This window comes from Xenopus laevis, chromosome 2L, assembly GCF_017654675.1.
Source record: "Xenopus laevis strain J_2021 chromosome 2L, Xenopus_laevis_v10.1, whole genome shotgun sequence".
Taxonomy (NCBI): Eukaryota; Metazoa; Chordata; class Amphibia; order Anura; family Pipidae; genus Xenopus; species Xenopus laevis.
In genome coordinates, this window is record NC_054373.1 from 67,302,664 (window position 1) to 67,318,672 (window position 16,009).

A 16,009-nucleotide genomic window follows, 5' to 3' on the forward strand; every position below is an offset into this window, starting at 1 on the left:
AAATTCACCAATTTCTATAAAGCATTATAACTTTAGGAAACAATTGCAACTTGGTAGTTTGGAGTACAAAGATATTTTTACCCATTTTTGGTTCACCAGAATCTGTTCTTTCTAGTAATGGGTAGTTTTCTAGGGTAGACCTACTGTTAGCGGAATGTTTGGCCTTGAAATCAGAAGTATGCCGTTTGGGGAGCGTTGCTTTGGAAATTTGGTTGTGTACTGCTTGTAGATTTTGAGCTATACAAGTGAGAAATCTCCATAAAACTATATATATTTGGTATTGCCGCGTTCAGGAGACATAGACCTTTCTAAATCGGCTGTGTTCTCGTACATAAAATAAATGATGTTTCTGATATATGTGATTGTTCTTCGTGAAACATGATTTTTTTCATTTTATTAGATACTTAGAAGCCTATATTTTTTTACAGAAGTAGAATTACATATTGTGAAAGTTCAGGTTGTCCTGAAAAAAACAATATATTGTTTTCCTGGGTAAACTAAAAGACCACCCCAGGAAAGGCCCTTAAAGTGAAAGAGTGAAAAATATCTAAAAACTGCTTGGCAGTAGATGTTCGCATCTAGGACAAAACAGCTGGCAGGGAAAGGGTTAAAAGGAAGTTGCTACTTTGAAAGCTCAGCCAATGATAAACAAAACTCCAAAGAATTAAGAGGGGTTCCAAAACTTTTTCATATGACTGTATATATATATTTTTAGTAACTGTTTCTCTCACAGTTATTTTCCATTTTATTTTTCCCACAGATGGCAATCCTCTAATGAATTTATTGTGCCTCTATGATCCAGCATGGAGCTGCCATGCACCAAAGACTTCTACTGGCAAACATTGGCACCACTACAAAGCCCACGTGTGTACTGCTCCATAGTAGAAACTGGGGGTAAAATGTTTGCTGTTGGAGGCTGTGATGATGCAGGAAACCCAATGAATACTTTTGAGGTATTTTCTCCAGAAGCCAACCGGTGGAGCAGCCTAGAACCAATGCCATCATCTCGTGTTGGAGTTGCAGTGGTAGCCCTGGGCAAAAGAATCATGGTAGTGGGGGGAGTTGGAGAGAACCAAACCCCACTAACATACAACATTGACGAAGGAAAATGGAAGAAGAAGAGTTCTTTTCGTGAACCTGCCATGGGAATATCTGTCACTGTTAGAGGTAAAGGTCCCTATGTCAGTTTGTGCAGAAAAAAATATATATTTTTTTTCCTTCTCCCTATGTCAGTTTGGGCAGACTGCAGAAGAGCTGTCACTTTTTCCAAAGAACAGCAAAACTACAACTATGCCTGATTATGTACAGTGTTTTATTGTCACGCTCCAGTAAGAAGGTTCACAATTCACACCCCTTCCATGAAACACAAATCTTCCTTTGCAGTGTGACTTTCAATGTTGTTTATGTTTTGGGTCTTTTTCATTGTGTCTCTGGGAAATAGAGAACATAAATAAGAGAGCCTCTTTTGTCTTGTCCAAGATTGCAGGGTGTATGCAGCTGGTGGGATGGGTTCAGATCTACGACCACATTGTTTCTTACAGCAGTATGATATGCTGAAAGATATTTGGGTTCATTTTACTCCAATGCCTACACCTAGATATGGTGCCACCTCCTTTCTGTGTGGGACAAAGATTTATGTTTTGGGTAAGTTTTATTATTCTCAGTGTTTTATAACCCTTAGAGAGCAAATTTCACATCTGCAGTGGCATCCATTCTCTCCGTGCTCCCCAGCCATCTATTACGTTTAAATTTCTTTATTATACGTAGTAGTTTAAGTTGAAATTAATTACATTTCCATCAAGATATAAATCTATGCTTTGAGAATGGACACACAGCTGAAATGTAACATAGGACTGTATAAAACTGTATAGCTTGTAACTTTACTGCGCAGTGCATTTCATACAGTATGTGGATTATTCAGAAAGGGTTGTGGGTTTTGTCATGTTTTAATTCATCCTTGGTTTAGTTGCTTAGCATGTTTATAATTTCAATATATATTATAAATATTTAATATAAAAACTGGATATTTATGATTCTCATAAGTTTTTGGTAATTGAAAGGTTTATATTTCTAGTACTTTTTATGTAACAATCTACAAATAGAAACAATATATGTATTATCAATTAAATATATGTATTATCAATTATTAATATGTAACTTCCTTTTTCTGACAGATTTCATTTTAAATTCTGTAGGACAGTTCAGAGATATGTCGCAGATTGTACAATTGTTTCACTTAGTACCTCTGCCAATGGCAGTAATGATTCAAGCTGTCTCTCACTGATGCATTTATTCTCACAGGGGGAAGACAGGCCAAATATGCAGTTAATGCCTTTGAAGTATTTGACATTGAGACACGCACCTGGACTAAATTTCCAAGCATTCCCAATAAGAGGGCATACTCCAGATACCGTATATACCCGTCTATAAGCAGACCCGAGTATAAGCCGAGGTACCTAATTTTACCTACAAAAACTGGGAAAACTTATTGACTCTTGTATAAGCCTAGGGGGAGAAATGCATTTTAGGACATATTCAGTAGAACACACACTCCTGATCCCGACTGTGTGCAGGTGCCAGCGAACTACAAGCCAGTGAACTAGAAGCCAGTGAACTGAGAACAGTGGGGGGGCTGAAGCTGAAGGAGGGCTGGAGAGACTAAGGTTGAACATAGTTGTGTGGCCAGACCAAAAGTGACAGGAAAGTTGCAGCAAGTTCTACTCTGCACACACTCACCTCCACAGTCTGTCCCAGCTCCAGATGAAATCCCACCACACACACAGCATGCAGCCAGGCAGAGAAACAATCCCAGGGAATTGCTAAGGCATCTCTCCCCTTCTTCCATGCTCCTCAAGCCCTCCCTTCGTGCTGTGCTGCTCAAGTCCTCCCTCTCTTCCGTTATGCAGTGCTGCTCAACCTCCCCTTCCTGCTGTTCAAGTCCGCTCAATCTCTTTCCCTTTGTGCTGCACAAGTCTGCTCGATCTCCCTCCCCCTCCCTTCCTGCTTTTCAAGTCCGATCGCACACTATCACTCCTGTTCCCTTCGTGCTGCTTTCTCCTTGTCACAGCCGGAGTAATCTGATCCGGCTGCAGGAATGTGACAAGGGAGGAACGGAGCCGAGCACCAGTTGAGCTGTTGGAAAAAAAAGTCGGACAGCAGAAAAGAAAAGCTGTGGATGTTCCAGGGTGCTACTGCGGGCCAGTGTAAAGCCGGGAGGCGCTTCCTGATGACGCACTGAAGCAGTCAGAGAGGCAGACTTTTGCCAGGATGGGGGTGAGTGAGAGCACGCAGGAGCTCCTAAGCGCAGCCTTTTGTTTTGCAGCCTTTCACATACTGACCCGCGTATAAGCCGAGGTAGAGTTTTTCAGCACATTTAGGGTGCTGAAAAACTCGGCTTATACACGAGTACATACGGTATGTGCTCAGTGAGGGTTCTCTGTACAGCCTTGGAGGCCTGCGCCAAGGGGGTACCTACCGCCGACCAAAATTCACCAAGACAGTGGATATATTCGAAATGGAGCAAGGTTGGTTCAGACTTGTAAATGGTGAAATGAATTAAGTAGGACCAAGTTGCATTTTTTCCTATTTCATTTCTGCAACTTACTAGTTTCTCTTTTTTGTCTATATTTTCGTTTACTCCATGTTGTCAAAGCACAATGGGTCATTTATCAGCACTAGGCAAATTTGCCCTTTGGCAGTAACCCATGGCAACCAATTAGATTGCTGCATTCATTGTTCTACTTGCAGATGGCTTTAACAAGCTAATCACTGATTGGTTGCTATAGGTAACTGCCCATGGGCAAATTTGCCCAGTGTTGATAAATGAGCCCCAATGTTTTATGTATGTAAAAGATAGATAAAGATGGCATAGCATTATTATAAAATACGGTATGGTGGTAAAATTGCAATGCAGTTAATAAAATAGGAGCTGTTATTGGCAACAGAAACACATGAAGATCTACTAAACAAGTCAGTCATTAAAGCAAATGTATTAGGTGGGCATTTGTTGCAACATGCTAACAGTCAAAGTGGATTCACATTGTCCTGGTGGTGAGCTGCCTGTAAGGCAATAGGAGGTTCATTGATTGTCCGTTAATTGGTAGGGATGCACTGAATCCATATTTTGTGGATTCAAGCACATACTAATTCTTTTCAAAATATTTGGATGACCAGTTGGAATCTGAACCCCACTTTGTATATTCAAATTTGAAAAAAAAATTGCACCAACTGAAAAAAATAAAAAAATTATCCAAACCTTAAATAATCACTTTATTTACTGGGAATATAGGGAGTCAGATTTTTTGAAAACCCATATTTGAGTATTCTCACGTTTTTTCCAAATATGAAAAAAACGGAAAATAACTAATGTAACTGGAGGAGTCAACGTGGGACTTGCATTTTTACTGTTGAATGCTATTCTAATATATACTCTTTTCTCATATCTGGGACATGGGAGCATTTTTACCAAAGCAGGTCTCCGTGAGCTATTATTTGGTTACCTTCCCATTGTTCTGTTGATAGGCTAGTAGGTAAGAAAGGGAGGGGGTGATATCATCCAACTTGCAATGCAGCAGTAAAAGGTGACTGAAGTTTATCAGAGCATAAGTCACATGACTGGGGGCACCTGCCACCTGGGAACTTACGACATGTCTAGCCCCATGTCAAAATAAAATATAAAAAAATGGATTATAGTGCAGAAACAGTAATGAATGTGACTATCCCCTTTAACAATTATGTGTGATTAATTTTACCATAAGTTTCCCCAGAAAATAATACAGAATTCACTGTCTCTACTTTTGCATCACTGAATACTGTGTTTACATGCTGCATATATAAAACTGTGTGACCTCCTAAAAGAAAAAAAATTTGTTTTGTTTTTGCTTGTGAATCAATGTCACAGAAAATTCAAACAAACATAAAATATATTTTATCTTTTCTGTTATTTTCAGGGGGCTGGATGAAGACTGAGCGATCTTGCTTTCTAAGAAAAAGAAGGGCTGATTTTGTTGCAGGTTCAATTCATGGAAGAGTTGTTGTGGCTGGTGGCCTCGGTAAAGACATGTTCATTTCTTGATTATTGTGTCTAACTAGCCGTTCTTTAGCAAAGAGTTGTTGTATAATGAGAATCATTTGCCAGCTTTGCTGAATAGGTACTTCTTGTTAGTCTGGGAAGCAGTGGATTTATTTTTACTTGCTTCTAAAAAATTTTGTGTTTTCTGATTTAAGGCTAAGTTCTTGTGGGACATTATCACCTTAAAGTTTTTATTTATCTATTCAGGGCTGTCGTCAGATATGTACAGGGGGTAACCACCTAAGTATACAGAGCCAGTAAGTTAAACACAATGGCAAATACAAATACTGGTTTAATGCATAACAATGTATTATTAACCAAAATAAATGCAGATTCAAACAACTAAGTAAATTTTGAATTCACTAAAGACGGGGCTAAAGGGGGCCTATGCCCAACTTTAGGACCTTTAAGGGTCCTGAGTCCTGGCCAGAGGATGGACTATCAAGGGGACTGAAAAGGTTTGATAACCACTGGGCTAGAAATAGGTTCTATATTTTGCTATGGAGTATGCCTCACAACCTTCCATGGGATGCCCTGCACCAATGGGTGCAGTCTTTTTTTAGCTTGCTACAAGTTATCTACAGCAATCTTGTAAAAAGGCTGAGGTTTAGCCACCTCACTCAGCCACATAGCAGTTTTCCATGCAACCTGCTTAATTAGTAGTCAATCCAGGCTGCAGTGAACAGAATTATGTCTTATGTTAATTACCAGTTCTTTAATATTTTGTGGCACACAGGTAACCAGCCCTCAGTCCTGGAGACAGCAGAAGTCTTTCATCCTGTGAAGAGCCGATGGGAGACTATAAGTCCCATGCCTACTCCACGTTGTGCTTGTGCTAACATTGTCCTGAAAAACAGACTGTATGCAATTGGTGGGGTCAATCAGGGTCCCAGTTCTGCTGTAGAAATGCTAAGTTTGGTAGAGTCCTGAAACTGTTTTGGATATTTGTTTTCATATCTAAATCTATACTGTTATAAACTGAGTAGTGTATTACTGTATAGCAGGCTTGGTGTTTATGAGCAGGAACTCATAAATGAAAAATGTCTTTGTATCTGTGCAGGGTATCAAAGAGGATATTCTAGGCCTGCTAAAATGTAATGCACATAATTCTTAGATATAACATTTAGAGAGTTGCTGTTTACATTCTTCCCAGCAATGCATACCCATGCACATTTTGTTTAAACTGTATTTATATTACTCAGCAATGGAAGGACCATGGAAGGATCATGATGAAATTTACATAAGTGTGCAGCAGCATTGGTGAGCAAACATTGTCATGGTAGTTTATGTGTGTGTGTACAATATAGAAAAGCTTTGTATACTTGGTGTATGTGCATATGGGTGTGCAATATCAGCAAACTATATAAAAAATATAAAATGTTCTGTAATTAGATGGCATGAATTGAGTAGATAGGATCACAACATTATACCCTAGGGGCAGTCAGTATAAAAACATAAAGTACTGCATGAATGATAGAATCAATATAGTAAATATGTATGCAGAGAACTGGAGTAGTGTGTTTATATTGCAGGAACAATGGCGCAGTATTTATGGTTGCAAATGATCAAGGCTCAATGTGTTTACAGATGGCTGGATTTGTGTCAGAACAAAACAACATGCTTATACAGTATAATACAAGGGAGGTATCGTCTTTAGTATCTAGCAAAGCAATACAGAGGAGTGTTCATATGCAAGAATGGTATGAATCTGCATAAATTTACAGGAGCAAATGTATGATACCTCATTTGTAATTACTGTTCTCTTTTCCCAGTATGGAACATGTGCTTGTGGAGTCCAGGGCAGAAATATACAATATCATCGAAATATACAATGCCATATAATACAATGTTTTTAATACTGTAGATGAGATAAACATGTAATCATTTGTCATTCATGACTATCTAGACATTACAGGATAAAAATCATCCTCATATAAAATATGACTGTTGCTGGCAATAAGGGGATTATTTATCAAAGGCTGAATTTTAGAGCTTTGTGAATTAACTCACACCTGGAATGGTTTCTAATTTAATAAAAAATGCTAATGTAAGAAACCGAATCGGTGTAGTCGGGGCGAAAAACTTAAATATTTGAATTGATCGAGTTTCCAGGTGAAACCCGCAGAAAAAAACTGGAACATCATGAAGGCTACAAACATCTTCAAAAGGTTTAAGGGACCTCTACCACTTTCTTCTACATGACCTGGACAGGTTTTAGATGGTGAATTTTCTTTTCAAGCTATTTTTAAAAAAATTCTCATTTTTTTACTTTTTATTTTAACCTGCAAATTTGAGTTTTGACTGAAAAGTACCCTGAAAACTTGAATTTTTAATGGAAAAAAACAACTCGACTTTTGATAAATAACTTCCTACATGTATATGTGCATGTATGTATAAATTTATTTATAAAGCACTACTGAAGCTGGCCATAGACGCACGATTCGTACGATTTTCGAACCGTGTTGGAGTGTCCCAACTTTTTTCGTGCTTCTGTTGAACATAACATTTGCACGATTGCTGTTAGAGGCAGAACATCTTATGATTTGTTCTTTTATTACTTTATTTGATCTGAATGGTCAGTGGCAGGTCGAGAGATTGCACCACACGATCGTTCATTATTGAAGGTATATCTGCACGTCTATGGCTAGCTCTAGATACACAGCACTGTATAATTTTACAGTATAGAAAGATACACACATGGAGGACAAACACTATAATTAGTTAATAATTTAATTAATAAATAAATAATCATATATTACATGCAGTGTTGTAAGAGACATAGTAGAAAGGATGACCCTGTCCTGTAGAACTGTTTCAGAGGGCAAATAACACATAACAAAACAAATATTACATAAATATTTAATTAGCACTTCAAACAGAGACAACTTTGTGACATGGGGCAATAAGATATTGGAGTACATTTCACAACACCATCAGTATATGCCAATATAAATCCTGCTAGATTAATTGAAGGTGAGCAGAAACCTAGACCTTTGGGGTTGCAGTGCATATGATCTACTGTTTGCTAAAACATATTGATACATATTAATATTTATACATGACCTTAAGGCTGGCATTGCAAGTACTGTCTTTTTGTTTGCTGATGCATCTAAATTGTGCAAAACAATAGGTTCCATGCAGAAGGTTTCTATTTTTTTGTGTGTTTTGTGGCCATGCAGGTTGCAGTTTAATTATTGTAAGGTTATGCATTTTGGGCCAAATAACTTAACGGTTAGATATACAGTCAATGGAAGTGTATTTTGGGACATTATTTGCTTAGAATTATTGAGAATATTATTTGCCTTTAATAGATTCCTGGTATTAACTCAGCTTGGGATAGTACAGTGCAGTTTTGGGCACCAGTCCATAGGAACGATATTAATCCGCAGGAAAGAATGCAGAGATTTAACTATGGTGTTGGGACTTGCAATGGCTGTGGGTCCTTTGAGGTGGCAGCCCTGGACACCCCAGTCCAGCACTGTCCAGGGCAACAATAACATAAAATGTGTTACAGGTCAATAGAAATATGTTTATAAATTCTTACTCCTTACTGATATAATTAGACCATATGGTGCACTATTTTTCTTCCTTTTTCTAAAGAAAACTTGAAAACAAAAGAGTTAAAGATAAGCAAAGGTTACTATAAATCAGTATTTAAATAAGCCAGTGGATCTGAATACATCTTCCCAGTATAATTACATGGATCTCAGCAGGTAATAAAATATGAGTGTGTGTCACTGTGTATTTAAACAGCAGCTTGTGTTTGCGTGATTAATCCACTTGTCCCACTATATTTACTATAAAACTATATTTAGGTCCCAAAAGAATGATGTTTTAGCTGTTCTTTCTCCCACCTTGCTTCCTACTAATAAAATGATGCCAATGACAGCAAAGCAGAGACAGTGTTTTAATTGCAATCAGATGTAAAACAATTAATGACCTGGAGGTGGGCATTGAAAGTACTGTTTCTATTTTTGCAGACGATACTAAATTGTGCAGAACTATAGGTTCCATGCAGGATGCTGCCACTTTGCAGAGTGATTTGTCTAAACTGGAAAACTGGGCAGCAAACTGGAAAATGAAGTTCAATGTTGATAAATGCAAGGTTATGCACTTTGGCAAAAATAATATAAATGCAAGTTATAGACTAAATGGCAGTGTGTTGGGAGTTTCCTTAAATGAGAAGGATCTAGGGGTCTTTGTAGATAACACGTTGTCTAATTCTGCGCAGTGTCATTCTGTGGCTACTAAAGCAAATAAAGTTCTGTCTTGCATAAAAAAGGGCATTAACTCAAGGGATGAAAACATAATTATGCCTCTTTATAGGTCCCTGATAAGGCCTCATCTGGAGTATGCAGTTCAGTTTTGGACTCCAGTCCTTAAGAGGGATAAGCTGGAGAGAGTGCAGAGACATGCAACTAAATTGGTTAGAGGGATGGAAGACTTAAATTATGAGGGTAGACTGTCAAGGTTGGGGTTCTCTGGAAAAAAGGCGCTTGCGAGGGGACATGATTACACTTTACAAGTACATTAGAGGACATTATAGACAAATGGCAGGGGACCTTTTTACCCATAAAGTGGATCACCGTACCAGAGGCCACCCCTTTAGACTAGAAGAAAAGAACTTTCATTTGAAGCAATGTAGGGGGTTCTTCACAGTCAGGACAGTGAGGTTGTGGAATGCACTGCCGGGTGATGTTGTGATGGCTGATTCAGTTAATGCCTTTAAGAATGGCTTGGATGATTTTTTGGACAGACATAATATCAAAGGCTATTGTCATACTAAGCTCTATAGTTAGTATAGGTATGGGTATATAGAATTTAATTAAAAGTAGGGATGGGTGTATGTATGGATGCTGGGTTTTCATTTGGAGGGGTTGAACTTGATGGACTTTGTCTTTTTTCAACCCAATTTAACTATTTAACTATGTATGTAATGTCTGAAAATATTTCTGCTTTATAACGATTACCACTTCCTTTGATGAATAAACACTTGATAAGATGTACAGAGGCTATGGATTGTTCGATCTGAGTGTTCTCCTGAACTGCAATCCTATCAAAGATATCAACATTGAAGAGCTGATGGGCGGTTGTGTAACACAGTCTGGCCTGCCATCTAGTGACCAGGAATTGGCTTGCAATGTTACAAATTTGTTGCCTTTAAAGGATAAGTAAACATTTAAAATAAGTGAATGTAATATTGATGAGGGTGCTATTCTAAGCACTTTTGCATTGTACATTCATTATTTATTTTTCTTTAATTCCAAGATTAGGGGATACATGTACTGTTATTATGAATGAATTTTGTTACAATATTGCCACCTGCTTGTCAGTTGTCGACCATTCTGACCACCAAGTAGTCAAGGAAGTTGTCAGGAGAAAGAAAGAGGCTGATCCGATGTTCAGGTCAGGAAAGTAAAGTGGGGGTAGGGTTGCCACCCTGCCAGTATTTACACCTGCCAAGACCGGGGCCGGTATTACAAATTTACCGGCAATGTAGCAGCCAGTAAATTTGTAATACCATTCAAAAAAGACACCTCGGCCTGCCCCCAATCCCCTGTAAACTCAGCTTTTTTTCTCCGTCTTCAGCAATCCCTTCCCTGCCCCTTTTTATGTCATGACCCGCCCCTTTTGTTCCTGGCCCCCCCACCAGCCGGTAAAAAATATAAGAAAAGGTGGCAACCCTAGGTGGGGGCTTCCCCCTACCGTTTGAAAGTATGATCGTTTCCCTGCAGAGCAGTTAGGGACCATCTGAAGTTTCCTATCTGCAGCTGTCAGAGCAAGTAAAACGAAGGTGGAATTTTTCTGCATACAGTGAGGTTTATAAAAACAGTACATACTTTTTTAAATTAAAGTATATTAGCGATAGATTTCTTTTTTATTAAAGAAAGTAAAAATTTGATTTTCTTTTTTTGCCTTTACATCCTCTGTAAGAAGCATCGCTACTGTATTAGCAAGTAAAGAAAGCAAATTACATCAATTCTGAAGGTGAATTGCTATGCAACATAATTTGAGCCCTGCAAACACCCTGGTATATTATAGATATTGCTGAAATGGGATTAAAAAAACAGTGACATTCCCAGTGTGTAATACAAGGTTGCTGAGTGATAAATAATCATGAAAAACTATTGTTACAATTATCACATAACAGAGCTGCCTGAACATACCGAAGACTCCCAGGCTGGTAAGAATGATTATTCCAGGACTTCCTCACAATGCTCTGCTTAGGTGCCAACCATCTGGTGATGCAGCTTTCCATCAGATTCTATCATATATTTTCAGGCAGCTGTTCTATCTTGAAGTTAAAAGTAACAAAAATACTTAATCTACTATACAGAGGACACAAATGCAGCTACTCCAGAGCCATGATTAAAATTGTATTGACATGTAACTCAGCCCTAAATAGGGTTGCCATCTTTCATTGACACTGTCCATATGGGGGGCAGAGTAGGTGCTGTTGGGTGGAGGAACAATGATTTATTGTTATTGAAGGGCCAGTGCAGTCAAAGGGAGGGGCTACAATGTGGCGGACCGCAATTGGCCAAATTGCATGTCAATCAGAGAAGAGTAAAAAAAAACTGAGGCAACCATAGCCCTAAACAGTTTCTCTAGACAAGAAGGCTATTGGTCATGTAATGCTCCACTTTGACACAACCACAAACGACCACACTTGGAAATTATACCAGGTCTCCAACTATGGGCGAACCACAAGATTAAATACACAAGGGAAATTATTGGTGGTAAGAGCCTCCTTGATTTTGCTGTCCTAAAACATAAACTCAATGAAATACTTTTTTCCATTTTCAACACAGACATGCACTCCAATCTCAGTTTCCAAATAACTGAATACTATATAGATAGTTACACAGTTAGTTATGCTGAAAATAAACACCCATCCATCAAGTTCAAACTTTTATGTCTATATAAAACCTGCCTGCTAGAGAAAGGCAAGAAAACCCGTCTAAAGCCTCTTGAATTTGCCTCAGAGGGGAAAAAACTCCTTCCTGATTCCAAGATAACAATAGAACCAGTTCCTGGATAAACTTGGTACCAAGCTATTTTTAATAACCCTCTATTTACTCACTTGCTAAAAAGCCATCCAAACCCTTCTTGAAGCTATCAAATATATCTGCCAATACAATCACTTCGGTAGAGAATTCTACAACTTCACGGCTCTCACTATAAAAAAAATCCTTCCCAAATATTTTTATGGAACCTCCTTTCTTCTAATCAGAATGGATGTAAGGACCTACCGGGAAAAAAAACATAAGTGAGCATATTATATGGTCTCTATATATTTATACATATTTATATCTCCCCTTAAGAGCCTCTTCTCCAGTGTAAACAAACTTGGTCAGTCTATTTTCAAAACTGAGACTTTCCATGCCCGTTACCAGGTTAGTTGACCATCTTTGGCCTCTTTTTAACCAAAACTGCACAGCATGTTTTAAATGGGGCCTTACCAGGGCTTTGTAAAGTGGAAGAATGGCCCTCTCCTCCAGCAAATATATTCCCCTTTTAATAAAGCTCAAGAACTTGTTTGCCATTGCAGATGCTGACTAGCATTGATTACGTCTGCCAATTTTATTATCTACCTGGACCTCACAGTCCTTCTTCATTATGGATTCGTTCTGCACAGTCCCATTAAGGGTATAAGTCACGCATATTTTTACATCCAGATGCATAATCTTACATTTATCAACATTCATTCTCAACTGCCATCCAGTTTGTCAAGGTCCTGCTGCAAGGATGCAACATCCTAAATGGCATTAATTAGGATGCATATTTTTGTGTCATGTGCAAACACTGATACATAACTTTCAATACCTTTCTCTAAGTCATTTATCGACAAATTAAATAAAAGCTGACCCAATACAGAATACTGTGAGACCCAGTGGTGTAACTATAGAGGAAGCAGACTCTGCGGGGGAACGTGGTGTCTGTTTCCTCTATAGCGCTCAAATCCCCTTTCCTGACACTTTCTATTTCTTTTAATTGACATGCTCTTGTCTGAGGGGGGTTGTATAGAGGCCCTCTAAAAATCTGGCAGGGGGACTGGCACGCTCTTGTTACACCCCTGGTGGGACCCCAATAAGAACCCTACTCTAGGTAGAGAATGTACTATTAAAAACCACCTTCTGTAAACAATCATTTAGCCAGTTTCCTATTAACAACATTATTAAAGTGGACATGTCACCCAGACATAAAAAACTGTATAATAAAAGTCCTTTTCAAATTAAACATGAAATCCAAATTCTTTTTTTTTATTAAAGCATTCATTATGGCTCATTAAACTCATTTAAAAATCTCAGCTGTCAATTAAATATTGCCTGCCCCTCCTCTATGCCTATGCATAGAGGGGGGGAAAACAATTGCTTTCACTTTCCATTCAGCGCTTACTAGATGTCACTGCCCTCCCCTAATACCCCCTCTCTCTCTTTCCTATTTAATTGTGTAGCTACGGTATGGGGATGGAGATCAGGTCCCCCATTCTGGTGCACAAACAAGATTTTGAGATGATACAAGGTTTGCCTTAACAACAGTGTCCACACAATGGCTCCTGCCTGCTTGCTATAATTATGAATTCCCAGACTGATGGAATTAAGATTCAAATGCTATAATTATGAATTCTCAGACTGATGGAATTAAGATTCAAATAATTTATACAATGTAAGTAAAGTTAATTTTGCTTGATTTACATGATAGACCAACAGACCTTAACTTAGTATCATTTTGGCAAAAATCAAATAGATAACATCTACTGCTACCCCCATTTCTTACTTACCTCATCATAAAAAGCAGTCAAAATGTTTGTTTAACATGACCTATCCATCATAAAGCTATGCTGATTACTGCTCTTAATGTCATTCAAACTTCCAGGCCTATAATTGCCAGGAAAAATTTACAATTTTCCACCAGCTGTTAATAGGTAACAGTTTATTTGTTTAATGTTAGCTAATAAAAACCGGGCAAAGGTATGGGATCCTTTTATCCGGAAACCCATTATCCAGAAAGCTCCGAATTACAGAATGACTGTCTCCCATATACTCTATTTTATCCAAATAATCCAAATTTTAAAAAATGATTTATTTTTTCTCTGTAATAATAAAACAGTATCTTATACTTGATCCAAACTAAGATAGAGTGAATCCTTATTGGAAGCAAAACAAGTCTGCAAAACAGGCTTGCAGTGCCCCAGGTTTGCTTGCAATGTCTATATATATAGATCTGGACTGTTACATTTATAAAAGGTCACCAAGTAGACTGGGAGACACCATGACACGCCCAGACCTTTTGCTCACTCAGGAATTATGTGACCTTCTTGCACTTAATCTCTGCATATTCAGTGGCTTTTTCAGCAGCTGTCTTTGATGCTTTGACCCATGAGCTCACTGGTAATCTATGAAGGGTATTGCTTCTCTAGCAAATGTACATGCTACTTCTATAAAAATTATTCCATGGCAGTAAGCACTCCAATTTCCCCATCTGTGTATCATAATATCGCAAATAATCTATATAATTTCCCAAGGCTTCTCAGCTATTGTCATCATTTTATCTGAAACCAGTGTGAACATGTGGATATAACTGATGGCTGACTACAGATTAAATAAGATGAAAACTCCAGCACACGAATGCTTAAGGGTTCAAAACCCGTGTTTATTGTCAATGCCAAACAGGAAACAACGTTTCGGGGGCGTACCCCTACGCCCCCGAAACGTTGTTTCCTGTTTGGCATTGACAATAAACACGGGTTTTGAACCCTTAAGCATTCGTGTGCTGGAGTTTTCATCTTATTGGTCATTGGTTGGAGGTGCCGTCCTCCTTTAACCCCAAGCACCGGTGAGGATTCTGAGAGACCAGGTGTGCTACTGCTCCTATTTGCTTGAACTGACTACAGATTAAAAACACAATACCTTCCATCACCATTATTTACACAACCATAATTATTATTGTACTTACAGTAACAAAGCACATAATATAAACAAAAAAAAAATTATTTAGATAACAGTATATGAAGAATTCACAAGAAACAAACTCAAGGATATAGTACAGTATAGTCTCATGAAACTTTAGGCCAGTTTTTATTGCAATGCCCAACCCCATGAAACTTAATTTTCCTCTGGGATGCGTAGTCAATTTTCACAGGCCATCCGGTGATCCTATCAGGTTGCAGTTGGCGTACTGAAAATCTACCAATGCCCTTTTTAGTTGGCTGGATAGGGCAAAAGTAGATGAGAAAGATAGCGAGACATAGCTATCTAAATCAGTGCACAGTACTAGGCATATCTTTAAGGCCCTACTCCCTGCACTGCCAAATGAACAGATTGCGAGGTCGCAAAACGAGTGGCTCTTTTCCCTAGGGCCCAATGATTACATCACAATGACTAATATCTAGCCAATTTTCACCAAGATATCAGTCTGGGACATCCATAGGAAGGCCCTATATTGGCTTGAGTATGGCCACCTTAAGTTGACAGCCATGTGATTGTGGAAATTGTATAGCCCTCTGTATTATTGATGGCTTTTTATGTCTGCAGGGCTGGAACTAGGTTTAATTATCCAAGGCACATGCATGAATGAAGAGCTTCAAGCTGAATGGAGAGATGGAAGCAGTGGCATTGTGTACCAAGCAAGCTTGTGGGGGAAATGGATGTGTGCAGACGAAGAAGTGGCCAGGGTGGGTGGGAAGCACATCTGGCAGGGCATCGGGCCAAGTAGCATTGCCTTGGGTAGAAATACTGCTGCGGTTGTCTGATCCTAAGCTGAATGCAGAAACACCAGAAGTGGATTAGGATAGAACCCTTCCACGCAGCTTGTGACAAACAAGGTATATGTTAGTACAAAACAGATGTATTCATATGTAGAGTGTATACGTCAATGGCACTCCCATCTGGTTGATAATTAAATACAAGAGCAAGAATTTTGCCTATATTAATC

The 16,009-nt window shown here is 38.6% G+C and overlaps 1 protein-coding gene across 1 annotated transcript; it reads left to right on the top strand.

The window, feature by feature from the left end:
• The first annotated feature begins 691 nt into the window (after positions 1 to 691).
• On the top strand, positions 692 to 6,053 carry LOC121399719 (kelch domain-containing protein 8A-like). The gene is made up of 6 exons (XM_041581267.1): positions 692 to 1,167; positions 1,480 to 1,644; positions 2,302 to 2,480; positions 3,389 to 3,524; positions 4,950 to 5,051; positions 5,808 to 6,053. Exons 1-6 carry the CDS (start codon positions 804 to 806, stop codon positions 5,999 to 6,001), a joined length of 1,140 nt encoding a protein of 379 aa, XP_041437201.1. The 5' UTR covers positions 692 to 803; the 3' UTR covers positions 6,002 to 6,053.
• Positions 6,054 to 16,009: the final 9,956 nt, after the last annotated feature.